This window comes from Cetorhinus maximus, chromosome 10, assembly GCF_964194155.1.
Source record: "Cetorhinus maximus chromosome 10, sCetMax3.hap1.1, whole genome shotgun sequence".
NCBI lineage: Eukaryota > Metazoa > Chordata > Chondrichthyes > Lamniformes > Cetorhinidae > Cetorhinus > Cetorhinus maximus.
Window position 1 is genome coordinate 50,006,141 of NC_135888.1, and position 23,828 is coordinate 50,029,968.

Genomic DNA, 23,828 nt, shown 5'->3' on the forward strand with positions numbered 1-23,828 from the left:
TTCAGGCTCAGCATTTGCTTCACATTAGCTGCCCTTGATGCCTTTGGGTCCAATTCCCAAGTCAGACTGGAGCTACTTCTACTGATTTGGTTCAGACTCCTGGCTCTTGGGTTTGTGCCACCCATTCAGCCAAACTTTCATGTCACCTGCCAAGCTTTGAAATAACCGAGCTTTGACTAGTCGTCTAACAACGTCACCACACACCTGTAACTGGAAAACGCACAGGACCAGAGTTAATTGGTTAATACTCTGGTAGGTTACTTCATTAGCCATTAAAAGCTCTGCGCCCAACAATTTGACACTAAACAGAGTTTTATTTGAAGCTACAGGCTGCCTTGATTACATTTGTTCAATCATTTCAGTCAATTCCAAGTCATACTGAGCCAAACCTGTGACTCTAACTGTGAGGATGGAAATGAAATGCGGGTCCATAGACTGGGATAATTTGTGAGACAGGGCTCACCAATCAGCAAGCTATGGGACTCCACTCATTCCCAACATGCCAATGAGGTTGGGGGTTGGGGGGTAAAGAATGTCAATGAACACCACAGTGTGGCTTCCAGCAGCTTGACATCGGGCGTGGAGGGTGTGGAAATGCAGGGGGTAGAACACTGAAACCCTTGCTGAGGTGGTTTACGGATCGGGGCATTACAGAGGGAGAAGATTAATTTTGGAAATGGGTTAGGGGAGGTAAACGATCCTTAAATTACAGACATCCAAAATGGGAGTGCCTGTGAGTTTGTCACCCAGCGAAAGATTGGAGGTGGGGCTGGTGGGGGAGGTACTGGCAGAGCACCTTGGTTGAAGGTGTGTTCACTGAGCCATTCTTACCTGGGTACAAGCTGGCAAACAGTGGAGTGCTGGGTTTCAGAAAGGCTGGCAGTTTGTACCTGCTCAGAGATCCTGAAACCAGATTTGATTCAAACGCAATGGATTCTGTAGATAAACTCTGCTAAAAGCTAAAATTTTCTGTATCATTTTGAAGAGCCCATTCACTTCAAGACACTGGAATAAGGTTAGAATGAAGTTACCACAAGGGCTCATTTAGCTGGTGAAGCACTGATCACTCGATCAAAGCCAGCTGAAACCAGACACCGTGCGCTGAGCAGAGGCCCTAATCCACAGCAGTACACCTTCAACACAATCCACCCTATAAATAGTTAGAAACTTACAAAATCGGCCTGTGATGGGAGTTGAGTGGAAATAACCTGAGCTCGGCACAAACAGCTTCTTTCACAAAGCCCAGGCACATGCTTTGTGCCAATGTTAAAGAGGGATTTTTAAAGTGTGGAAACAGGGTAGTAACATGAAGACAATACAACAGAATTCAAGCTGAGTCTATAGCTCCTCATAGTCTCCACTGCCCTTGCTCCTCACAACATGACTATCACCGCTGCCAATCAGAAACTTCTCCAAATCCTCGGTGTCCTCATCAGCTTTTTCCTTGGTCTTCACTTTCTTCCTCCTCCTTTTCTCCTCAGACGTCATTTGCTTCTCTTTTTTCTGCCGCTCGTCAGTTGCTTCTTTCTCCTTCTCCTTGCTTTTCCTTGGCTTGTGCCTCTTTTTTTCCAATTTCTCATCCTCCTAAAAAAATAAAACATACGGTGCACAACTACTCTCAGGTCTTGGCTTCCCGAATCCCCCAGGTGAAGTTATTGGGAAAGTTACTCTCAATACTTTCAGCATTTTTATAAACTCAAACCTATTGCTATTTCTTCCCAACATTGTTTCCTACATTAAAACAGGGACTATACTTCACAGCTAGCTTCAATGGCTGGAAAGAGCTTTAGGATGTCCTAAGATCATGAAAGGTGCTATCAAACTACTAGTCTGTCTTTTTTCACAAAAAGAACCATCAAAATGGAGACATTACATCCTATAAATATTCAATTGCTGAGTTAACTATGAAAATAGCCATTTAATTAACATGTTTTACAGTCCATTAAAGCTCCACCTTTACTGGATTTGGTTATAAACTCCCAGTATTTCAGAGCCCTCCCAACGAGGAACTTGCATTTTTATGCTTCCTTTCATGGTCTCAGGACAATCCAACCAATGAAGTACTTTCAAAGTGTAATTACTGTAATAATGTAGGAAACACAGCAATTTACACACAAAGATCCCACAAACAGCCATGAAATCAGCATAAGCTGTTTTGAGTGATGTTGGTTGGGAAATGGGGAACAACTCCACTGCTCTCCTAAACGGTGCCAAGGATCCTTAATGTTCACCTGAGGGGTCAGTGGAGCCTCGGTTTAATGTCTCTTCTGAAAGACAGCATCTTGAACAGTGCAGCACTCCATCAGTACCACATTGGAGGCTCAAGTTTCTGGAATGGGCTTCTGACCCAGAGGCGAGAATGTTACTAATGGAGTCACAGCTGCTGATCCCCTTTCTCTCTCTTCTACCCTTCAATATTTGTCTGTATTTTTGGATATTTGCCGACAGAACACTTAAAGCTGCATTAGTTTGAAATAACATTTACCTCTCGCACTTTTTTCTTCTTTTTCTTCTTCTCTTTAGAGGAGCCCTTACTCGTTTTCTCTGTAAAGGGAATCGAAATTCAGTTAACAGTGAGCTAACAATGTGAGAGATTCTGGACTACACATCCACCTAGAGTTCAGTTGTATAGCCAGGTATTTCAGTGAGAGGCTTGGCAGGTTAAGTAAACCAGTAAGGATATTGGATGCCTAATTGATACTGAAAGCTGCAGCAACTCAAATATACTTGGGATACTACTTCTGAAAGTACTTAGGATTCGCATAGTTCTGCTTTTCCCTCTACCTAAAGCTGTGAATTCCCGTATTAAGATCCTGCCCACTAGCAGCTTGGTTATTCTGATGACAAGGTTCCCTCTTATTTCTGCTCCTTCCCTGCCCACTCCCCAGGTGACCTGAGTAATCAGGTCCCAGGCTTCCAATGGCAAGATCTACAGCCTAGGATATACTAGATGAGGATGTCCCTGGCTCAACTGTGTTTGTGCAGACTTGTAGTGACAGTGTCATAATTTGGTCTCTGTGCTTGAAGAACATGTCACATACATTGTGTTAGAAAGGTTTTTGATCCTGGCCTATCTGTGAACAGCTGGGAGATAAAAAGGCACAGGGGACTGGCTTTAAGGGAGGTTGCAACTCATGTACATTGTGTTAGAAAGGTTTTTGATCCTGGCCTATCTGTGAACAGCTGGGAGATAAAAAGGCACAGGGGACTGGCTTTAAGGGAGGTTGCGAGGGCACTCAGGTCTGTTGAAGGGAAAACTGTAAAGGTTGCAATGAGGGGAAGAGGTTTGAAATGTTAGAGGTTCATCTACAGACGTAGAATAGTGAAAGCCACCAATAAGAGATACTATTGCTACGTCTCTGGGTTGGAATGTACAAGTAGATACCTGGCAGTACAAGTCAACTGCCTTAAACATAAGACACTCAAAGCACTCACCGGAGTGAGGTATTTCACTGAACCCCAGGAGGAGTCAGTGGCAGAGCTGAATTCCTGTACAGTAATGTGACTGAATCAAAGAGGGGCTTCCAGCACGTGTGGAATAAAATCCTGACTCAATTCATCTTCAGTAACGAATGGACAAGGGCAGAATACCCGAATGCAGAAAGAGCTCAGTCTCCACCTCAATAACTAACTCCTCCCCTCTTGTCCCTTCGCCACTGCCCTTCCCCCCACCCCCACCCCCACCCTCATTGAATATGTCCAAATAACAATAGCCTCCAGGATGTTGTCTTCTTCTTGAGTTCTCTGCCCGAAAGCAGGTCCTGACACCACCCCAGCCAGAACAGGGATTGAACTCCATTCTGTTGGCACCAATCTGATCCACACCAGCCATCAGCCAAATGAGCCCACTAGCCCCCAATAGATGTCCAAGTTGCTGTGGCAACATACACTTACGTTGTAGTCCGGAGCTATGTATAGTGATGGCAGAGGCTCCAGTTCCTTTCCATCACGAGTGGCCAGGAATCTCTCCCGCTTTTACTGCCTCCCATGGTGTGTGCTGGAAGGATTTACAAGTTGATACTCAACCTGTTTGGCCACGTTATGAATGCACCTTTCTTGGCCATCAAGTCCTGGAGTGGGATTCGAACCCGGAGCATAGAGTATAGAAATAGGAGGATCAAACAGATGAATACATTGTTGGAGAGAGAGTGCAGAAGGGAGGGCTTCAGGTTTCTGGGCCATTGGGACTGGTTCTGGGGAGGTGGGGCCTATACACGCCAGATGGGTTGTGCCGCAACGCAGGATTCATACAAGTGGGATATCCTTTCATATCAGACTGACTTCAACAACCGAGAACAATCTGTAAATGGTCAAAGCACTTGGCGCCAAAGTATCCACACTGGAGCACAGAAATTTGAAGAAATATATTTTCAGATTGCTACAGAAATATGCCATTGCAGGAAGGAACATTCAGCAGCCCTGCTTCAGTGAGTGACCTACGATGCCCCCACTGGCTTGCTTGAATTGGACTCTCAACAGATGAGCAGTAGATGTGAATCATTGGCAATGGTGCAGAGCCAAAGAGCCATTCAACACAAAGTTAGCCTGTGCATACAGCAAGCAATTAGGAAAGTATGTTGGCATTTATTGAATGATCCAAAACTCTCTGGAGTTTAGAAGAATGAGAGCTGATCTTCTTGAAACATAAGATTATGAGGGGGCTTGACCAGGTAAACACAGAGACAGTTTCCCCCGGCTGGACAGTCAAGAATTAGAGGTCACAGACTCAGGATAAGGAGACAGCCATTTTGGACTGGGATAAGGAGAAATTTCTTCCCTCAGAGTTGTGAATCTATGAAATTCTCCACCACATATGTTGTGGATGTTCAATAAATGAGCATATTGAAGGCTGAGATCGACACATTTTTGGATTCTAAGGGAATCAACAGATATGGATATTGGACAGGACAGCAGAGGTGAGGTCAAGGATCAGCCAAGATCTTATTGAATGGTGGAGCAGGGTTGAGGGGCAGTATGGTCTACTCATACTCGTGTTCTTATCTGAACATTCTGTGTGCTTCATTAGCAGCCTGAGACTGTTGTGCTAATAATTTTAGTGACCTGTCCACTAAACCTCAAGGTCTCTACCTATATTGGGACCTCAACTACATTCCTATTTAGGGACCTCTTCCTGCAGTCCAAGTAGCCTGGGGGTCCTCTCTCAGGGGGCAGCCCTCTCTTGGGTGGGTCGGGGCGGGGAGGAAGAGGGTTGGAGGCCGGGGTGGGAGTGGGGGGACCCAGCCCTCTTTCCAGGATCGGGGGGTAGGGGAGGCTACCCTCTCTCCATAGACTCTACTTGACCACTGCACCGTCACAAGAAGCAAATATCCTGGGACACTTGGTGCCAACACCCACCAACTTCAAAGCTTGGTTTCATTCTCAACTTTGATAACTATTTACTGGCATCAGAGACTAGACCCTTTTTTGTACATCCTAAGGGTATTTGTTGGCTATGAGGTTAGGCAATTTATTGCTTACCAGGTCAACAGTGATTTGGGTTCAGCCCATTAGAGGCCCAAGTGACTGATTTCATACCTTGTGACAATTCAGAATGCAAAAAATGACCAGTTTGACGGCACTGACACAGGAAGTTAGACAGAAGATATCAGAAGGCATATGAGATACATGTGCATGGAATCAATTCAGAGTGTTACCTTGCCACTCTCCTGCAAATATAACCAAGGCCCACACACATTAACACTGAGAATACAGGCAAACACAAATTTGCAGCTTTCAAGGAAAAATGATGGGAATCATAGAATGTGATGCTCACGATACCAGGAAAAATGAAATGTATTGAAGGAGGAATAGGATCTTGCCAATAATCCAGTGCCCTACACCCAATCTAGCACTGGTAAACTTAATCAAACTTTTGGCAGCATCGCCATGTCTTGTGATAAAACCCAGGCCTACTCCTCTCATTAACAAATTCAAAACATTTATCGACCACAAGTTCTTGATGTCACCTTCATCGCTGCTTTCTGGGGCTGCAGGGCTTTTATTATCAATGCCCAAACCAAACAAGTCAAGGTCAGTGGTTGGCTTCATGGCTCGGGCCTGCGGTTTCACCAACACGCTGAGCTTTGTTACACTGAGGTCATCGTTGGAGAGTTCTGAGCTGTCCTCTCGAACTGGGAACACCTCCTGCAAGAAGCATAACAAGTCAACAGTTATTACTTGGGGAGGAGAGGTGGGAGAAGAGATAGAAAAATGGAATATGACTTCACAGAACTCAAAGCCAGGTAAACTTAACAGCTCCAGCTCAGTGGTAACACTCACATCCAAGTCAGAAGGGCATAGCTTCAAGTCCCACCCCAGAGAATTGAACATATCATCTTTTTGACACTCAGTGCAGTACTGAGGGAATGCTGCACTATAGCAGGTGCCGTAATTCAGATGAGACATTAAACCAAGACCTCGTCCGCCCTCTCGGGTGGACATAAAAGATCCTATTTCGAAGACAAGCCGAGTTCTTCCTGGTGTCTTGGCTAACAGTTATCCCTCAACCAACATATCTTGAACGGATTATCTGCTGGTTGTCACATTGCTGTTTGTGGGGGCTGACTGTGGGAGAATTGGCTGCTGCATTTCCTACAACAGTGACTACACTTTAAAAGAACAATGAAGCACTTTGGGACATCCTGAGGTTCTGAAAGCTGCCATATTAAAAATAGCCTCAACTATTCATAATCTATATATAATCTATAGCAATGGCTTGGATGAAGGGACTGAATATGTAGTCATGAAATTTGTTGATGATACAAAGATAGCCAGGAGAGTAAGTTGAGGGCAGCTAGGGATGGGCAATAAATTCTGGCCCAGCCAGCGAAGCCCACATCCTGTGAACGAATAAAAAAAAAGGACATAATCTTTGCAGACTCCTTAAGTGAGTGGGTAAAAACTTGCAGATGAAGTATAACGTGGACTTGTCCACATTGGCAGGAAGAATAGAAAAGCAGTGTACTATTTAAATATAGAGAGATTGCAGAATTCGGTGGTACAGAGCGATCTGGGTGTCCTGGAACAAGAATCACAAAAAGTTAGTATACAAGTACAGCAAGTGACTAGGAAGGTAAATGGAATGTTGTTGTTTCTTGCAAGGAGAATGGAATATAAAAATAGGTATGTTTGCTACAATCGTAAAGGGCATTGGTGAGACCACATCTGGAGTACTGTGTACGGTTTTGGTCTCCTTAGTTAAGAAAGGATATAAATGCATTAGAAGCAGTTCAGAGGCGGTTCACTCAACTGATGAGGGGGCTATCTTGTGAGGAAAGGTTGGACAGGCTAGGCCTATACCCACTGGAGTATAGAAGAATGAGAGGTGATCTTATTGAAACATATCAGATCCTGAGGGGACTTGACAGGGTGGATGCTGAGAGCATGTTTCCTCTTGTGGGAAAGACTAGAACTAGGGGACACAGTTCAAAAATAAGAGGCCTCCCATTTAAGACAGAGATTAGGAGAATTTCTTTCTCTTAGAGGGTCGTTAGTCTGTGGAATTCTCTTTCCCAGAGGATAGTAGAGGCTGGGTCATTGAATACTTTTAAAGCTGTGTTAGATAGATTCTTGATAAACAAGGAAGTCAGAGTGTTTTGAGGTTAGAGAGGAAAGTAGTTGAGGCCACAGTCAGATCAGCCATGCTCTTATCGCATAGCAGAGCAGGCTCGAGGGGTCGAATGGCCTACTCCTACTCCTAATTTGTAAGTAACCTAAAGCACAGAAACAGGCCATTTGGCCCAAATGGTCTATGACAGTGTTAATACTCCAGACAAGCGTCCTCCTACTTCATTTCAGCCTATTCCTTTCTCCCCCTTGTACTTATTTAGCATCTCCTTGTTTCTATCTATGCTATTTGCCTTAACCAATCCATGCAGTAGCAAGTTCCATGTTCTCACCATTCTGAGTAAAGAATATATTACATACACACAGACCTGCAAAATATTTCAGTCAAATTAGTATCCTTATTGCAACAGTATTTCTTGCTATTCTTTCACCAAAGACTTTAACAGAATCAGAATTCCTCACTCTGGTAATAGCTACATACAGTCCATGTGTAAAGCAGGTTTACATCTCTTAGGCTCAATACTGTTCAAGGCATAAACATTCTAATTCCCTTGAAATCTGCCTGTTATAATTTCAGCATCTATCACTGAAGAAAACAGCTTGTTTCATGACAAAGTCCTTGTTTAGGATTCAAGTTTTGTAGCAACATTAATACTGCTTCTTCCTTGAGTCTATGTTTTTGTGGCAGCTTGCCTATTGGAGTTAGACTGTGTAGAAACTCCAGAGGGTATAGGCAATTATCATCTCTGTCATCTATAGAAATAATGCTGAAGCATTCTTTTAATTCATCTGAAAGACTTTCTAAAACTTTTACATTCAAATCTAGTGAATCTTCATTTTTAACAAAAAGAATAGCTTTCAAATAATAAGTTGTGTCAAAATCTCTGCCATTTTGCCACTCTTAACCAATTCCATCATCTTATCCACCCCATACCAGGTCACCCCTCCCGTGCCAAGCCCATCCCTCCCATCAATTCCACCCACCCCTCATGGAAACACTCTCTGCAACTCTGCTGTTGGCCTCCCCAATGACAACTGCTGCTTTTGTTCTCCACCACCTGCCCTGCTGACACCACAACCACTGGCAGGGCATGGCCATCCCAGGCTGCAGTCCTGGAGTCCACATGTGGACCAGGTACCATAGACCAAATGATCCCACACATAGATTCACCTCTTAAACTGACCAACCAAAACAGACTGGACAAATAAAAATGGAGTGCTATTGTTACGGATAACATTGTCATATAAAAATGCAATGAAAGTGCTGAGTCAGCTTCCCAAGTCTGACAGAACGGTCAGTCAGCGTTCTGGGTCTGATAGAGCGGTCCGTTAGGTTGCTGGGCCTGAGAGAGTGGTCAGTCAGTGTACTGGGTCTCAGAGAGCGGTCAGTCAAACTGCTGGACCTGAGAGAGCGGTCAGTCAGGGTACTGGGTCTAAGAGAGCAGCAAGTAAGATTGCTGGGTCCGGAAGTCCGGTCAGTCAGAGTGCTCGATCTGAGAGAGCGGTCAGTCAATGTACTGGGTCTATAGAGCGGACAGTTTAGTGTGCTGTGTCTATAGAGTGGTCAGGCAGTGTGCTGGGCCTGAGAGAGCGGTCAGTCACAGTGCTAGGTCTATAAGGCAGTCAGGCAGCGTCCCAGGTCTGAAACACCGGTCAGTCAGCGTGCCGGGTCGGAGAGAGAGGTTAGTCAGCGTGCTGGGTCTGAGAGAGCGGTCAGTCATAGTGCTGGGTCTGAGAGAGCGGTCAGTCATAGTGCTGGGTCTGAGAGAGCGGTCGGTCAGCATGCTGGAACTAAGGGAGTGGTCAGTCAGGGTGCTGCTATTAAGACAGCGGTCAGTCAGCGTGCTGAGCCTGAGAGAGCGGTCAGGCAGTTTGCTGGGCCTGAGAGAGCAGTCAGTCCGTGTGCTGGGTCATAGAGAGCGGTCAGTCAGCGTGCTGGGTCAGAGAGAACGGTCAGTCCATGCGCTGAGTCTGAGAGAGTGGTCAGTCAGAGCGGTAGGCCTGAGAGAGCGGTCAGTCAACATGCTGGGTCTATAGAGAGGTCTGAGAGAATGGTCAGTTAGATTGCTTGGCCTGAGAGCGCAGTCAGTCAGAGAGCTGGGCCTGAGAGAGCGGTCAGTCAGAGTGCTGGGTCTATAGAGCGGTCAGGCAGCATCCCAGGTCTGAAACAGAAGTCAGTCGGTGTGCTGGGTGTGAGAGGGGTCAGTTAGCATGCTGGCCCTGAAAGAGCGGTCAGTCAGGGTGCTGCGTCTAAGAGAGCGGTCAGTCAGCATGTTGGATCTGAGAGAACGGTCACTGAGATTGCTGGGCCTGAGAGAGCGGTCATTCAGAGTGCTGGGTCTGAGAGAGTGGTCAGTCAGAGTGCTGGGTCTGAGAGTGGTCAGTGCGAGTGCTGGGCCTGAGAGAGCGGTCAATGTGAGTGCTGGGCCTGAGAGAGCGGTCAGTCAGTGTGCTGGGTCTATAGAGCGGTCAGGCCAATGCTGTGCCTGAGAGAGTGGTGAGTCAGAGTGCAGAGTCTGAGGGAGCGGTCAGGCAGAGTGCAGAGTCTGAGAGAGCGGTCAGTCAGAGTGCAGAGTCTGAGATAGCGGTCAGTCAGGGTGCAGAGTCTGAGAGAGCGGTCAGTCAGAGTGCAGAGTCTGAGAGAGCGGTCAGTCAGAGTGCTGGGTCTGAGAGAGCGGTCAGTCAGAGTGCTGGGTCGGAGAGAGCGGTCAGTCAGAGTGCTGGGTCTGGGACAGCGGTCAGTCAGAGTGCTGGGTCTGAGAGCGCGGTCAGTCAGAGTGCTGGGTCTGAGAGAGCGGTCAGTCTGAGTGCTGGGTCTGAGAGAGCGGTCAGTCAGAGTGCTGGGTCTGAGAGAGCGGTCAGTCAGAGTGCTGGGTCTGAGAGAGCGGTCAGTCAGAGTGCAGAGTCTGAGAGAGCGGTCAGTTAGAGTGCAGAGTCTGAGAGAGCGGTCAGTCAGAGTGCTGTGTCTGAGAGAGCGGCCAGTCAGAGTGCTGGGTCTGAGAGAGCGGTCAGTCAGAGTGCAGAGTCTGAGAGAGCGGTCAGTCAGAGTGCAGAGTCTGAGAGAGCGGTCAGTCAGAGTGCAGAGTCTGAGAGAACGGTCAGCGTGCTGTGTCTGAGAGAGCGGCCAGTCAGAGTGCTGGATCTGAGAGAGCAGTCAGTCAGAGTGCTGTGTCTGAGAGAGTGGTCAGTCAGAGTGCTGGGCCTGAGAGAGCGGTCAGTCAGAGTGCTGTGCCTGAGAGTGCGGTCAGTCAGCGTGCTGGGTCAGAGAGAGCGGTCAGGCATGGAGCTGGGCCTAAGAGAGAGGTCAGTCAGCGTGCTGAGTCAGAGAGAACAGTCAGTCCGTGCGCTGAGTCTGAGAGAGCAGTCAGTCAGAGTGGTAGGGCTGAGAGAGCGGTCAGTCAACATGTTGGGTCTATAGAGAGGTCAGTTCAGTGTGCTGTGTCTATAGAGCGGTCAGGCAGCTTGCTGGATCTGAGAGAACGGTCAGTTAGATTGCTTGGCCTGAGAGAGCTGTCAGTCAGAGTGTTGGGTCTATAGAGCGGTCAGGCAGCATCCCAGGTCTGAAACAGCGGTCAGTTGGCGTGCTGGCCCTAAAAGGGCGGTCAGTCAGGGTGCTGCGTCTAAGAGAGCGGTCAGTCAGCATGTTGGATCTGAGAGCGGCCAGTGCGAGTGCTGGGCCTGAGAGAGCGGTCAGTGCGAGTGCTGGGCCTGAGAGAGCGGCCAGTGCGAGTGCTGGGCCTGAGAGAGCGGCCAGTGCGAGTGCTGGGCCTGAGAGAGCGGTCAGTGCGAGTGCTGGGCCTGAGAGAGCGGTCAGTGCGAGTGCTGGGCCTGAGAGAGCGGTCAGTGCGAGTGCTGGGCCTGAGAGAGCGGTCAGTGCGAGTGCTGGGCCTGAGAGGGCGGTCAGTGCGAGTTCTGGGCCCGAGAGAGCGGTCAGTGCGAGTGCTGGGCCCGAGAGAGCGGTCAGTGCGAGTGCTGGGCCCGAGAGAGCGGTCAGTGCGAGTGCTGGGCCTGAGAGAGCGGTCAGTGCGAGTGCTGGGCCCGAGAGAGCGGTCAGTGCGAGTGCTGGGCCCGAGAGAGCGGTCAGTGCGAATGCTGGGCCCGAGAGAGCGGTCAGTGCGAGTGCTGGGCCCGAGAGAGCGGTCAATGCGAGTGCTGGGCCCGAGAGAGCGGTCAGTGCGAGTGCTGGGCCCGGGAGAGCGGTCAGTGCGAGTGCTGGGCCCGAGAGAGCGGTCAGTGCGAGTGCTGGGCCCGAGAGAGCGGTCAGTGCGAGTGCTGGGCCCGAGAGAGCGGTCAGTGCGAGTGCTGGGCCCGAGAGAGCGGTCAGTGTGAGTGCTGGGCCCGAGAGAGCGGTCAATGCGAGTGCTGGGCCCGAGAGAGCGGTCAGTGCGAGTGCTGGGCCCGGGAGAGCGGTCAGCGCGAGTGCTGGGCCCGAGAGAGCGGTCAGTCAGAGCGCTGGGCCTGAGAGAGCGATCAGTCAGCATGCTGGGCCTGAGAGGGCGGTCAGTCAGAGCGCTGGGCCTGAGAGGGCGGTCAGTCAGAGCGCTGGGCCTGAGAGGGCGGTCAGTCAGAGCGCTGGGCCTGAGAGGGCGGTCAGTCAGAGCGCTGGGCCTGAGAGGGCGGTCAGTCAGAGCGCTGGGCCTGAGAGAGCGATCAGTCAGCATGCTGGGCCTGAGAGAGCGGTCAATCAGAGTTTCTGGGTCTGAAAGAGTGGTCAGTCAGAGTGCTGGGCCTGACAGTGATTACTGCGAGTGCTGGGCCTGAGAAAGCGGTCAGTGCGAGTGCTGGGTCTAGGAAAGCGGTCAGTGCGAGTGCTGGGTCTGGGAGAGCGGTCAGTCAGAGTGCTGGGTCTATAGAGCGGTCAGGCAGCATCCCAGGTCTGAAATAGCGGTCAGTCAGCATGATGGCCCTGAGAGGGGTCAGTTAGCGTGCTGGCCCTGAGAGAGTGGTCAGTCAGAGTGCTGGGCCTGAGAGAGCGGTCAGTCAGAGGTCTGGCCTGAGAGAGCGGTCAAAGAGCATGTCAGGTCTTATAGAGCGGTCAGTCAGCATGTGAGTCTCAGAGAGTGGTCAGGCAGCTTCCCAGGTCTGAAATTGCGGTCAGTCAGCAGGCTGGGTCTGAGTGAGCGGTCAGTCAGCAGGCTGGGACTGAGAAGGGTTAGTTAGCGTGCTGGCCCTGAGAAAGCTGTCTGTCAGAGTGCTGGGTCTGAGAGAGTGGTCAATCAGACTGCTGGGTCTGAGAGCGGGGTCAGTTAGATTGCTGGGCCTGAGAGAGTGGTCAGAGTGCTGGGTCTAAGAGAGCGGTCAGTTAGATTGCTGGGCCTGAGAGCGCGGTCAGTCAGAGTGCTGGATCCAAGAGAGCGGTCAGTTAGATTGTTGGACCTGAGAGAGCGGTCAGTCAGTGTGCTGGATCCAAGAGAGCGGTCAGGGCGAGTGCTGGGTCTGAGAGTGTGGTCAGTCAGATTCCTGGGCCTGAGAGAGCCATCAGGCAATGTGCTGGGTCTGAGAGCAGGGTCAGTCAGCATGCTAGGCCTGAGAGGGTGGTCAGTCAGCATGCTGGGCCTGAGAGAGCGATCAGTCAGCATGCTGGGCCTGAGAGAGCGATCAGTCAGCATGCTGGGCCTGAGAGGGCGGTCAGTCAGAGCGCTGGGCCTGAGAGAGCGGTCAGTCAGCATGCCTGGTCTGAGAGAGTGGTCAGTCAGCATGCTGGGTCTGAGTGGTCAGTCAAACGGCAGGAACTGAGAGAATGTTCAGGTCGGAGAGAGCGGTCAGACAGCTTGTTCAGTCTGAGAGAGCGGTCAAAAAGCGGGTTGGGTCTGAGAGAGTGGGTTAGTCAATATGCTGTGTCTGAGACGGTGGTCAGTCAGAGTGCTGTGTCTGAGAGAGCGGTCAGTCAGAGTGCTGGGTCTGAGAGAGCGGTCAGTCAGAGTGCTGGGTCTGAGAGAGCGGTCAGTCAGAGTGCAGAGTCTGAGAGAGCGGTCAGTTAGAGTGCAGAGTCTGAGAGAGCGGTCAGTCAGAGTGCTGTGTCTGAGAGAGCGGCCAGTCAGAGTGCTGGGTCTGAGAGAGCGGTCAGTCAGAGTGCAGAGTCTGAGAGAGCGGTCAGTCAGAGTGCAGAGTCTGAGAGAGCGGTCAGTCAGAGTGCAGAGTCTGAGAGAACGGTCAGCGTGCTGTGTCTGAGAGAGCGGCCAGTCAGAGTGCTGGATCTGAGAGAGCAGTCAGTCAGAGTGCTGTGTCTGAGAGAGTGGTCAGTCAGAGTGCTGGGCCTGAGAGAGCGGTCAGTCAGAGTGCTGTGCCTGAGAGTGCGGTCAGTCAGCGTGCTGGGTCAGAGAGAGCGGTCAGGCATGGAGCTGGGCCTAAGAGAGAGGTCAGTCAGCGTGCTGAGTCAGAGAGAACAGTCAGTCCGTGCGCTGAGTCTGAGAGAGCAGTCAGTCAGAGTGGTAGGGCTGAGAGAGCGGTCAGTCAACATGTTGGGTCTATAGAGAGGTCAGTTCAGTGTGCTGTGTCTATAGAGCGGTCAGGCAGCTTGCTGGATCTGAGAGAACGGTCAGTTAGATTGCTTGGCCTGAGAGAGCTGTCAGTCAGAGTGTTGGGTCTATAGAGCGGTCAGGCAGCATCCCAGGTCTGAAACAGCGGTCAGTTGGCGTGCTGGCCCTAAAAGGGCGGTCAGTCAGGGTGCTGCGTCTAAGAGAACGGTCAGTCAGCATGTTGGATCTGAGAGCGGCCAGTGCGAGTGCTGGGCCTGAGAGAGCGGTCAGTGCGAGTGCTGGGCCTGAGAGAGCTGTCAGTGCGAGTGCTGGGCCTGAGAGAGCGGTCAGTGCGAGTGCTGGGCCTGAGAGAGCGGTCAGTGCGAGTGCTGGGCCTGAGAGGGCGGTCAGTGCGAGTGCTGGGCCCGAGAGAGCGGTCAGTGCGAGTGCTGGGCCCGAGAGAGCGGTCAGTGCCAGTGCTGGGCCTGAGAGAGCGGTCAGTGCGAGTGCTGGGCCCGAGAGGGCGGTCAGTGCGAGTGCTGGGCCCGAGAGAGCGGTCAGTGCGAGTGCTGGGCCCGAGAGAGCGGTCAGTGCGAGTGCTGGGCCCGAGAGAGCGGTCAGTGCGAGTGCTGGGCCCGAGAGAGCGGTCAGTGCGAGTGCTGGGCCCGAGAGAGCGGTCAGTGCGAGTGCTGGGCCCGAGAGAGCGGTCAGTGCGAGTGCTGGGCCCGAGAGAGCGGTCAGTGCGAGTGCTGGGCCCGGGAGAGCGGTCAGCGCGAGTGCTGGGCCCGAGAGAGCGGTCAGTCAGAGCGCTGGGCCTGAGAGAGCGATCAGTCAGCATGCTGGGCCTGAGAGGGCGGTCAGTCAGAGCGCTGGGCCTGAGAGGGCGGTCAGTCAGAGCGCTGGGCCTGAGAGGGCGGTCAGTCAGAGCGCTGGGCCTGAGAGGGCGGTCAGTCAGAGCGCTGGGCCTGAGAGGGCGGTCAGTCAGAGCGCTGGGCCTGAGAGAGCGATCAGTCAGCATGCTGGGCCTGAGAGAGCGGTCAATCAGAGTTTCTGGGTCTGAAAGAGTGGTCAGTCAGAGTGCTGGGCCTGACAGTGATTACTGCGAGTGCTGGGCCTGAGAAAGCGGTCAGTGCGAGTGCTGGGTCTAGGAAAGCGGTCAGTGCGAGTGCTGGGTCTGGGAGAGCGGTCAGTCAGAGTGCTGGGTCTATAGAGCGGTCAGGCAGCATCCCAGGTCTGAAATAGCGGTCAGTCAGCATGATGGCCCTGAGAGGGGTCAGTTAGCGTGCTGGCCCTGAGAGAGTGGTCAGTCAGAGTGCTGGGCCTGAGAGAGCGGTCAGTCAGAGGTCTGGCCTGAGAGAGCGGTCAAAGAGCATGTCAGGTCTTATAGAGCGGTCAGTCAGCATGTGAGTCTCAGAGAGTGGTCAGGCAGCTTCCCAGGTCTGAAATTGCGGTCAGTCAGCAGGCTGGGTCTGAGTGAGCGGTCAGTCAGCAGGCTGGGACTGAGAAGGGTTAGTTAGCGTGCTGGCCCTGAGAAAGCTGTCTGTCAGAGTGCTGGGTCTGAGAGAGTGGTCAATCAGACTGCTGGGTCTGAGAGCGGGGTCAGTTAGATTGCTGGGCCTGAGAGAGTGGTCAGAGTGCTGGGTCTAAGAGAGCGGTCAGTTAGATTGCTGGGCCTGAGAGCGCGGTCAGTCAGAGTGCTGGATCCAAGAGAGCGGTCAGTTAGATTGTTGGACCTGAGAGAGCGGTCAGTCAGTGTGCTGGATCCAAGAGAGCGGTCAGTGCGAGTGCTGGGTCTGAGAGTGTGGTCAGTCAGATTCCTGGGCCTGAGAGAGCCATCAGGCAATGTGCTGGGTCTGAGAGCAGGGTCAGTCAGCATGCTAGGCCTGAGAGGGTGGTCAGTCAGCATGCTGGGCCTGAGAGAGCGATCAGTCAGCATGCTGGGCCTGAGAGAGCGATCAGTCAGCATGCTGGGCCTGAGAGGGCGGTCAGTCAGAGCGCTGGGCCTGAGAGAGCGGTCAGTCAGCATGCCTGGTCTGAGAGAGTGGTCAGTCAGCATGCTGGGTCTGAGTGGTCAGTCAAACGGCAGGAACTGAGAGAATGTTCAGGTCGGAGAGAGCGGTCAGACAGCTTGTTCAGTCTGAGAGAGCGGTCAAAAAGCGGGTTGGGTCTGAGAGAGTGGGTTAGTCAATATGCTGTGTCTGAGACGGTGGTCAGTCAGAGTGCTGTGTCTGAGAGAGCGGTCAGTCAGAGTGCTGGGCCTGAGAGAGCGGTCAGTCAGAGTGCTGGGCCTGAGAGAGCGGTCAGTCAGAGTGCTGTGCCTGAGAGAGCGGTCATTCAGAGGGCTGGGCCTGAGAGAGCGGTCAGTCAGAGTGCTGGACCTGAGAGAGTGGTCAGTCAGAGTGCTGGGTCTGAGAGAGCGGTCAGTCAGACTGCAGAGTCTGAGAGAGCGGTCAGTCGGACTGCAGAGTCTGAGAGAGCGGTCAGTCAGACTGCAGAGTCTGAGAGAGCGGTCAGTCAGACTGCAGAGTCTGAGAGAGCGGTCAGTCAGACTGCAGAGTCTGAGAGAGCGGTCAGTCAGAGTGCTGAGTCTGAGAGAGCGGTCAGTTAGAGTGCTGAGTGTGAGAAGGCGGTCAGTCAGACTGCTGAGTCTGAGAGAGCGGTCAGTCAAAGTGCTGGGCATGAGAGCAGTCAGTCAGAATGCAGAGTCTGAGAGAACGGTCAGCGTGCTAGGTCTGAGAGAGCGGTCAGTCAGAGTGAAGAGTCTGAGAGTGCGGTCAGACAGAGTGCTGGGTCTGAGAGAGCGCTCAGTCAGACTGCAGAGTCTGAGACAGCGGTCAGTCAGAGTGCTGAGTCTGAGAGAGCGGTCAGTCAGAGTGCAGAGTCTGAGAGAGCGGTCAGTCAAAGTGCTGGGTCTGAGTGAGCGGTCAGTCAGAGTGCTGGGTCTGAGAGAGCGGTCAGTCAGAGTGCTGAGTCTGAGAGTGCGGTCAGTCAGAGTGCTGAGTCTGAGAGAGCGGTCAGTCAGAGTGCTGGGTCTGAGAGAGCGGTCAGTCAGAGTGCTGGGTCTGAGAGAGCGGTCAGTCAGAGTGCTGGGTCTGAGAGAGCGGTCAGTCAGAGTGCTGGGTCTGAGAGAGCTGTCAGTCAGAGTGCTGGGTCTATAGAGCGGTCAGGCAGCATCCCAGGTCTGAAACAGCGGTCAGTTGGCGTGCTGGCCCTAAAAGGGCGGTCAGTCAGGGTGCTGCGTCTAAGAGAGCGGTCAGTCAGCATGTTGGATCTGAGAGCGGCCAGTGCGAGTGCTGGGCCTGAGAGAGCGGTCAGTGCGAGTGCTGGGCCTGAGAGAGCAGTCAGTGCGAGTGCTGGGCCTGAGAGAGCGGTCAGTGCGAGTGCTGGGCCTGAGAGAGCGGTCAGTGCGAGTGCTGGGCCTGAGAGAGCGGTCAGTGCGAGTGCTGGGCCTGAGAGAGCGGTCAGTGCGAGTGCTGGGCCTGAGAGAGCGGTCAGTGCGAGTGCTGGGCCTGAGAGAGCGGTCAGTGCGAGTGCTGGGCCTGAGAGAGCAGTCAGTGCGAGTGCTGGGCCTGAGAGAGCGGTCAGTGCGAGTGCTGGGCCTGAGAGAGCGGTCAGTGCGAGTGCTGGGCCTGAGAGAGCGGTCAGTCAGAGCTCTGGGCCTGAAAGGGCGGTCAGTCAGAGCGCTGGGCCTGAGAGGGCGGTCAGTCAGAGCGCTGGGCCTGAGAGGGCGGTCAGTCAGAGCGCTGGGCCTGAGAGAGCGGTCAATCAGAGTGCTGGGTCTGAAAGAGTGGTCAGTCAGAGTGCTGGGCCTGAGAGAGCGGTCAGTGCGAGTGCTGGGCCCGAGAGAGCGGTCAGTGTGAGTGCTGGGCCCGGGAGAGCGGTCAGCGCGAGTGCTGGGCCCGGGAGAGCGGTCAGTCAGAGCGCTGGGCCTGAGAGAGCGATCAGTCAGCATGCTGGGCCTGAGAGGGCGGTCAGTCAGAGCGCTGGGCCTGAGAGGGCGGTCAGTCAGAGCGCTGGGCCGGAGAGGGCGGTCAGTCAGAGTGCTGGGACTGAGAGGGCGGTCAGTCAGAGCGCTGGGCCTGAGAGAGCGATCAGTCAGCATGCTGGGCCTGAGAGAGCGGTCAATCAGAGTGCTGGGTCTGAAAGAGTGGTCAGTCAGAGTGCTGGGCCTGACAGTGATTACTGCGAGTGCTGGGCCTGAGAAAGCGGTCAGTGCGAGTGCTGGGTCTAGGAAAGCGGTCAGTGCGAGTGCTGGGTCTGGGAGAGCGGTCAGTCAGAGTGCTGGGTCTATAGAGCGGTCAGGCAGCATCCCAGGTCTGAAATAGCGGTCAGTCAGCATGATGGCCCTGAGAGGGGTCAGTTAGCGTGCTGGCCCTGAGAGAGTGGTCAGTCAGAGTGCTGGGCCTGAGAGAGCGGTCAGTCAGAGGTCTGGCCTGAGAGAGCGGTCAAAGAGCATGTCAGGTCTTATAGAGCGGTCAGTCAGCATGTGAGTCTCAGAGAGTGGTCAGGCAGCTTCCCAGGTCTGAAATTGCGGTCAGTCAGCAGGCTGGGTCTGAGTGAGCGGTCAGTCAGCAGGCTGGGACTGAGAAGGGTTAGTTAGCGTGCTGGCCCTGAGAAAGCTGTCTGTCAGAGTGCTGGGTCTGAGAGAGTGGTCAATCAGACTGCTGGGTCTGAGAGCGGGGTCAGTTAGATTGCTGGGCCTGAGAGAGTGGTCAGAGTGCTGGGTCTAAGAGAGCGGTCAGTTAGATTGCTGGGCCTGAGAGCGCGGTCAGTCAGAGTGCTGGATCCAAGAGAGCGGTCAGTTAGATTGTTGGACCTGAGAGAGCGGTCAGTCACCGTGCTGGGTCTGAAAGAGTGGTCAGTCAGACTGCTGGGCCTGAGAGAGCGCTCTGTAAGATTACTGGGCCTGAGAGAGCGGTCAGTCAGAGTGCTGGGTCTGATAGAGCGGTCAGACAGATTCCTGGGCCTGAGAGAGTGGTCAGGTAGCGTGCTGGGTCTGAGAAAGGGGTAAGTTAGCATGCTGGGCCTGAGAGAGTGGTCAGTCAGACTGCTGGGCCTGAGAGCGCGGTCAGTGAGATTGCTGGGGCTGAGAGCGGGGTCAGTCAGCGTACCTGGTCTGAATGAGATGCTAGTTATCATGCTGGGTCTGGGTGAGCGGTCAGTCATCGTGCTGGACCTAAGAGAGCGGTCAGGCAGTGTGCTCGATGCGAGAGAGTGGTCAGTTAAATTGCTGGGTCTGAGAGCGGTCAGTCAGAATGCTGGGACTGACAGAGCGGTCAGTCAGAGTGTTGGGCCTGAGAGCGGATAGTGCGAGTGCTGGGCATGAGAGAGCGGTTAGTCAGCGTGCCTGGTCTGAGGGATTGGTCAGTCAGCATGCTGGGTCTGAGAGCGGTCAGTCAACCTGCTGGGACTAAGAGAATGCTCAGGTTGGAGAGAGCGGTCAGACAGCGTGTTGGGTCTGAGAGAGCGGTCAAAAAACGGGTTGGGTCTGAGAGAGTGGGTCAGTCAGTATGCTGTGTCCGAGAAAGCGGTCAGTCAGAGTGTTATGTCTGAGAGAGTGGTCAGTCAGTGTGCTGGGTCTGAGAGAGCGGTCAGTCAGAGTGCTGAGTCTGAGACAGCGATCAGTCAGAGTGCTGGGTCTGAGAGAGCGGTCAGTCAGAATGCAGTCTGCGATAGCGGTCAAAGTGCTGGGTCTGAGAGAGCGATCAGTCAAAGCGCTGGTTCTGAGAGCGTGGTCAGTCAGAGTGCTGGGCCTGAGAGAGCGGTGAGTCAGAGAGCTGGGCCTGAGAGAGCGGTCAGTCAGTGTGCTGGGTCTGAGAGAGCGGTCAGTCAGAGTGCTGGGTCTGAGAGAGCGGTCAGTCAGAGTGCTGGGTCTGAGAGAGCGGTCAGTCGGAGTGCTGGGTCTGAGAGAGTGGTCAGTCAGACTGCAGAGTCTGATAGAGTGGTCAGTCAGAGTGCTGGGTCTGAGAGAGCGGTCAGTCAGACTGCAGAGTCTGAGAGAGCGGTCAGTCAGAGTGCTGGGTCTGAGAGAGCGGTCAGTAAGAGTGCTGGGTCTGAGAGTGCGGTCAGTCAGAGTGCTGAGTCTGAGAGAGTGGTCAGTCAGACTGCAGAGTCTGATAGAGTGGTCAGTCAGAGTGCTGGGTCTGAGAGAGCGGTCAGTCAGACTGCAGAGTCTGAGAGAGCGGTCAGTCAGACTGTAGAGTCTGAGAGAGCGGTCAGTCAGACTGCAGAGTCTGAGAGAGCGGTCAGTCAGACTGCAGAGTCTGAGAGAGCGGTCAGTCAGACTGCAGAGTCTGAGAGAGCGGTCAGTCAGAGTGCTGAGTCTGAGAGAGCGGTCAGTTAGAGTGCTGAGTGTGAGAAGGCGGTCAGTCAGACTGCTGAGTCTGAGAGAGCGGTCAGTCAAAGTGCTGGGCATGAGAGCAGTCAGTCAGAATGCAGAGTCTGAGAGAACGGTCAGAGTGCTGGGTCTGAGACAGCGGTCAGTCAGAGTGCTGGGTCTGAGAGAGCGGTCAGTCAGAGTGCTGGGTCTGAGAGAGCAGTCAGTCAGAGTGCAGAGTCTGAGAGAGCGGTCAGTCGGTGTGCTGAGTCTCAGAGAGTGGTCAGTCAGTGTGCTGGGTCTGGGAGAGCGGTCAGTCAGAGTGCTGGGTCTGAGAGAGCGGTCAGTCAGAGTGCAGAGTCTGAGAGCGCGGTCAGTCAGTGCGCTGCGTCTGAGAAAGCGGTCAGAGTGCAGAGTCTGAGAGAGCGGTCAGTCAGAGTGCTAGGTCTGAGAGAGCGGTCAGTCAGAGTGAAGAGTCTGAGAGTGCGGTCAGTCAGAGTGATCAGTAAGAGTGCTGGGTCTGAGAGTGCGGTCAGTCAGAGTGCTGAGTCTGAGAGAGTGGTCAGTCAGACTGCAGAGTCTGATAGAGTGGTCAGTCAGTGTGCTGGGTCTGAGAGAGCGGTCAGTCAGACTGCAGAATCTGAGAGAGTGGTCAGTCAGAGTGCTGGGTCTGAGAGAGCGGTCAGTCAGAGTGAAGAGTCTGAGAGTGCGGTCAGTCAGAGTGATCAGTAAGAGTGCTGGGTCTGAGAGTGCGGTCAGTCAGAGTGCTGGGTCTGAGAGAGCGGTCAGTCAGACTGCAGAGTCTGAGAGAGTGGTCAGTCAGAGTGCTGGGTCTGAGGGAGCGGTCAGTCAGACTGCAGAGTCTGAGAGAGCGGTCAGTCAGACTGCAGAGTCTGAGAGAGCGGTCAGTCAGACTGCAGAGTCTGAGAGAGCGGTCAGTCAGACTGCAGAGTCTGAGAGAGCGGTCAGTCAGACTGCAGAGTCTGAGAGAACGGTCAGTCAGAGTGCTGAGTCTGAGAGAGCGGTCAGTTAGAGTGCTGAGTGTGAGAAGGCGGTCAGTCAGACTGCTGAGTCTGAGAGAGCGGTCAGTCAGAGTGCTGGGTCTGAGAGAGCGGTCAGTCAGAGTGCTGGGTCTGAGAGAGCGGTCAGTCAGAGTGCTGGGTCTGAGACAGCGGTCAGTCAGAGTGCTGGGTCTGAGAGAGCGGTCAGTCAGAGTGCTGGGTCTGAGAGAGCAGTCAGTCAGAGTGCAGAGTCTGAGAGAGCGGTCAGTCGGTGTGCTGAGTCTCAGAGAGTGGTCAGTCAGTGTGCTGGGTCTGGGAGAGCGGTCAGTCAGAGTGCTGGGTCTGAGAGAGCGGTCAGTCAGAGTGCAGAGTCTGAGAGCGCGGTCAGTCAGTGCGCTGCGTCTGAGAAAGCGGTCAGAGTGCAGAGTCTGAGAGAGCGGTCAGTCAGAGTGCTAGGTCTGAGAGAGCGGTCAGTCAGAGTGAAGAGTCTGAGAGTGCGGTCAGTCAGAGTGATCAGTAAGAGTGCTGGGTCTGAGAGTGCGGTCAGTCAGAGTGCTGAGTCTGAGAGAGTGGTCAGTCAGACTGCAGAGTCTGAGAGAGTGGTCAGTCAGAATGCTGGGTCTGAGAGAGCGGTCAGTCAGAGTGCAAAGTCTGAGAGAGCAGTAAATCAGAGTGCAGAGTCTGAGAGAGCAGTCAGTTGGTGTGCTGAGTCTGAGAGAGTGGTCAGTCAGAGTGCATTGTCTAAGAGAGCGGTCAGTCAGAATGCTGGGTCTGAGAGAGCGGTCAGTCAGAGTGCAGAGTCTGAGAGAGCGGTCAGTCGGTGTGCTGAGTCTCAGAGAGTGGTCAGTCAGTGTGCTGGGTCTGAGAGACTGTTAAGTCAGAGTGCTGGGTCTGAGAGAGCGGTCAGTCAGAGTGCAGAGTCTGAGAGAGCGGTCAGTCAGACTGCAGAGTCTGAGAGAGCGGTCAGTCAGACTGCAGAGTCTGAGAGAGCGGTCAGTCAGACTGCAGAGTCTGAGAGAGCGGTCAGTCAGACTGCAGAGTCTGAGAGAGCGGTCAGTCAGAGTGCTGAGTCTGAGAGAGCGGTCAGTTAGAGTGCTGAGTGTGAGAAGGCGGTCAGTCAGACTGCTGAGTCTGAGAGAGCGGTCAGTCAAAGTGCTGGGCATGAGAGCAGTCAGTCAGAATGCAGAGTCTGAGAGAACGGTCAGAGTGCTGGGTCTGAGACAGCGGTCAGTCAGAGTGCTGGGTCTGAGAGAGCGGTCAGTCAGAGTGCTGGGTCTGAGAGAGCAGTCAGTCAGAGTGCAGAGTCTGAGAGAGCGGTCAGTCGGTGTGCTGAGTCTCAGAGAGTGGTCAGTCAGTGTGCTGGGTCTGGGAGAGCGGTCAGTCAGAGTGCTGGGTCTGAGAGAGCGGTCAGTCAGAGTGCAGAGTCTGAGAGCGCGGTCAGTCAGTGCGCTGCGTCTGAGAAAGCGGTCAGAGTGCAGAGTCTGAGAGAGCGGTCAGTCAGAGTGCTAGGTCTGAGAGAGCGGTCAGTCAGAGTGAAGAGTCTGAGAGTGCGGTCAGTCAGAGTGATCAGTAAGAGTGCTGGGTCTGAGAGTGCGGTCAGTCAGAGTGCTGAGTCTGAGAGAGTGGTCAGTCAGACTGCAGAGTCTGATAGAGTGGTCAGTCAGTGTGCTGGGTCTGAGAGAGCGGTCAGTCAGACTGCAGAATCTGAGAGAGTGGTCAGTCAGAGTGCTGGGTCTGAGAGAGCGGTCAGTCAGAGTGAAGAGTCTGAGAGTGCGGTCAGTCAGAGTGATCAGTAAGAGTGCTGGGTCTGAGAGTGCGGTCAGTCAGAGTGCTGGGTCTGAGAGAGCGGTCAGTCAGACTGCAGAGTCTGAGAGAGTGGTCAGTCAGAGTGCTGGGTCTGAGGGAGCGGTCAGTCAGACTGCAGAGTCTGAGAGAGCGGTCAGTCAGACTGCAGAGTCTGAGAGAGCGGTCAGTCAGACTGCAGAGTCTGAGAGAGCGGTCAGTCAGACTGCAGAGTCTGAGAGAGCGGTCAGTCAGAGTGCTGAGTCTGAGAGAGCGGTCAGTTAGAGTGCTGAGTGTGAGAAGGCGGTCAGTCAGACTGCTGAGTCTGAGAGAGCGGTCAGTCAAAGTGCTGGGCATGAGAGCAGTCAGTCAGAATGCAGAGTCTGAGAGAACGGTCAGCGTGCTGGGTCTGAGAGAGCGGTCAGTCAGAGTGCTAGGTCTGAGAGAGCGGTCAGTCAGAGTGAAGAGTCTGAGAGAGCGGTCAGTCAGAGTGCTGAGTCTGAGAGAGCGGTCAGTCAGAGTGCAGAGTCTGAGAGAGCGGTCAGTCAAAGTGCTGGGTCTGAGTGAGCGGTCAGTCAGAGTGCTGGGTCTGAGAGAGCGGTCAGTCAGAGTGCTGAGTCTGAGAGTGCGGTCAGTCAGAGTGCTGGGTCTGAGAGAGCGGTCAGTCAGAGTGCTGAGTCTGAGAGAGCGGTCAGTCAGAGTGCT

The 23,828-nt window shown here is 53.5% G+C and overlaps 1 protein-coding gene across 1 annotated transcript in view; it reads right to left on the reverse strand.

Annotated features, from left to right (window-relative positions):
• Nucleotides 1–297: 297 nt before the first annotated feature.
• Nucleotides 298–23,828, reverse strand: part of LOC144685684 (rab-like protein 6) — a 121,240-nt gene continuing 97,709 nt past the window's right edge. The window contains 3 exon segments of the mRNA XM_078550467.1: nucleotides 298–1,584; nucleotides 2,486–2,544; nucleotides 5,967–6,144. Of these exon segments, the coding sequence (XP_078406593.1) occupies nucleotides 1,339–1,584; nucleotides 2,486–2,544; nucleotides 5,967–6,144 (483 nt within the window). The 3' untranslated portion in view covers nucleotides 298–1,338.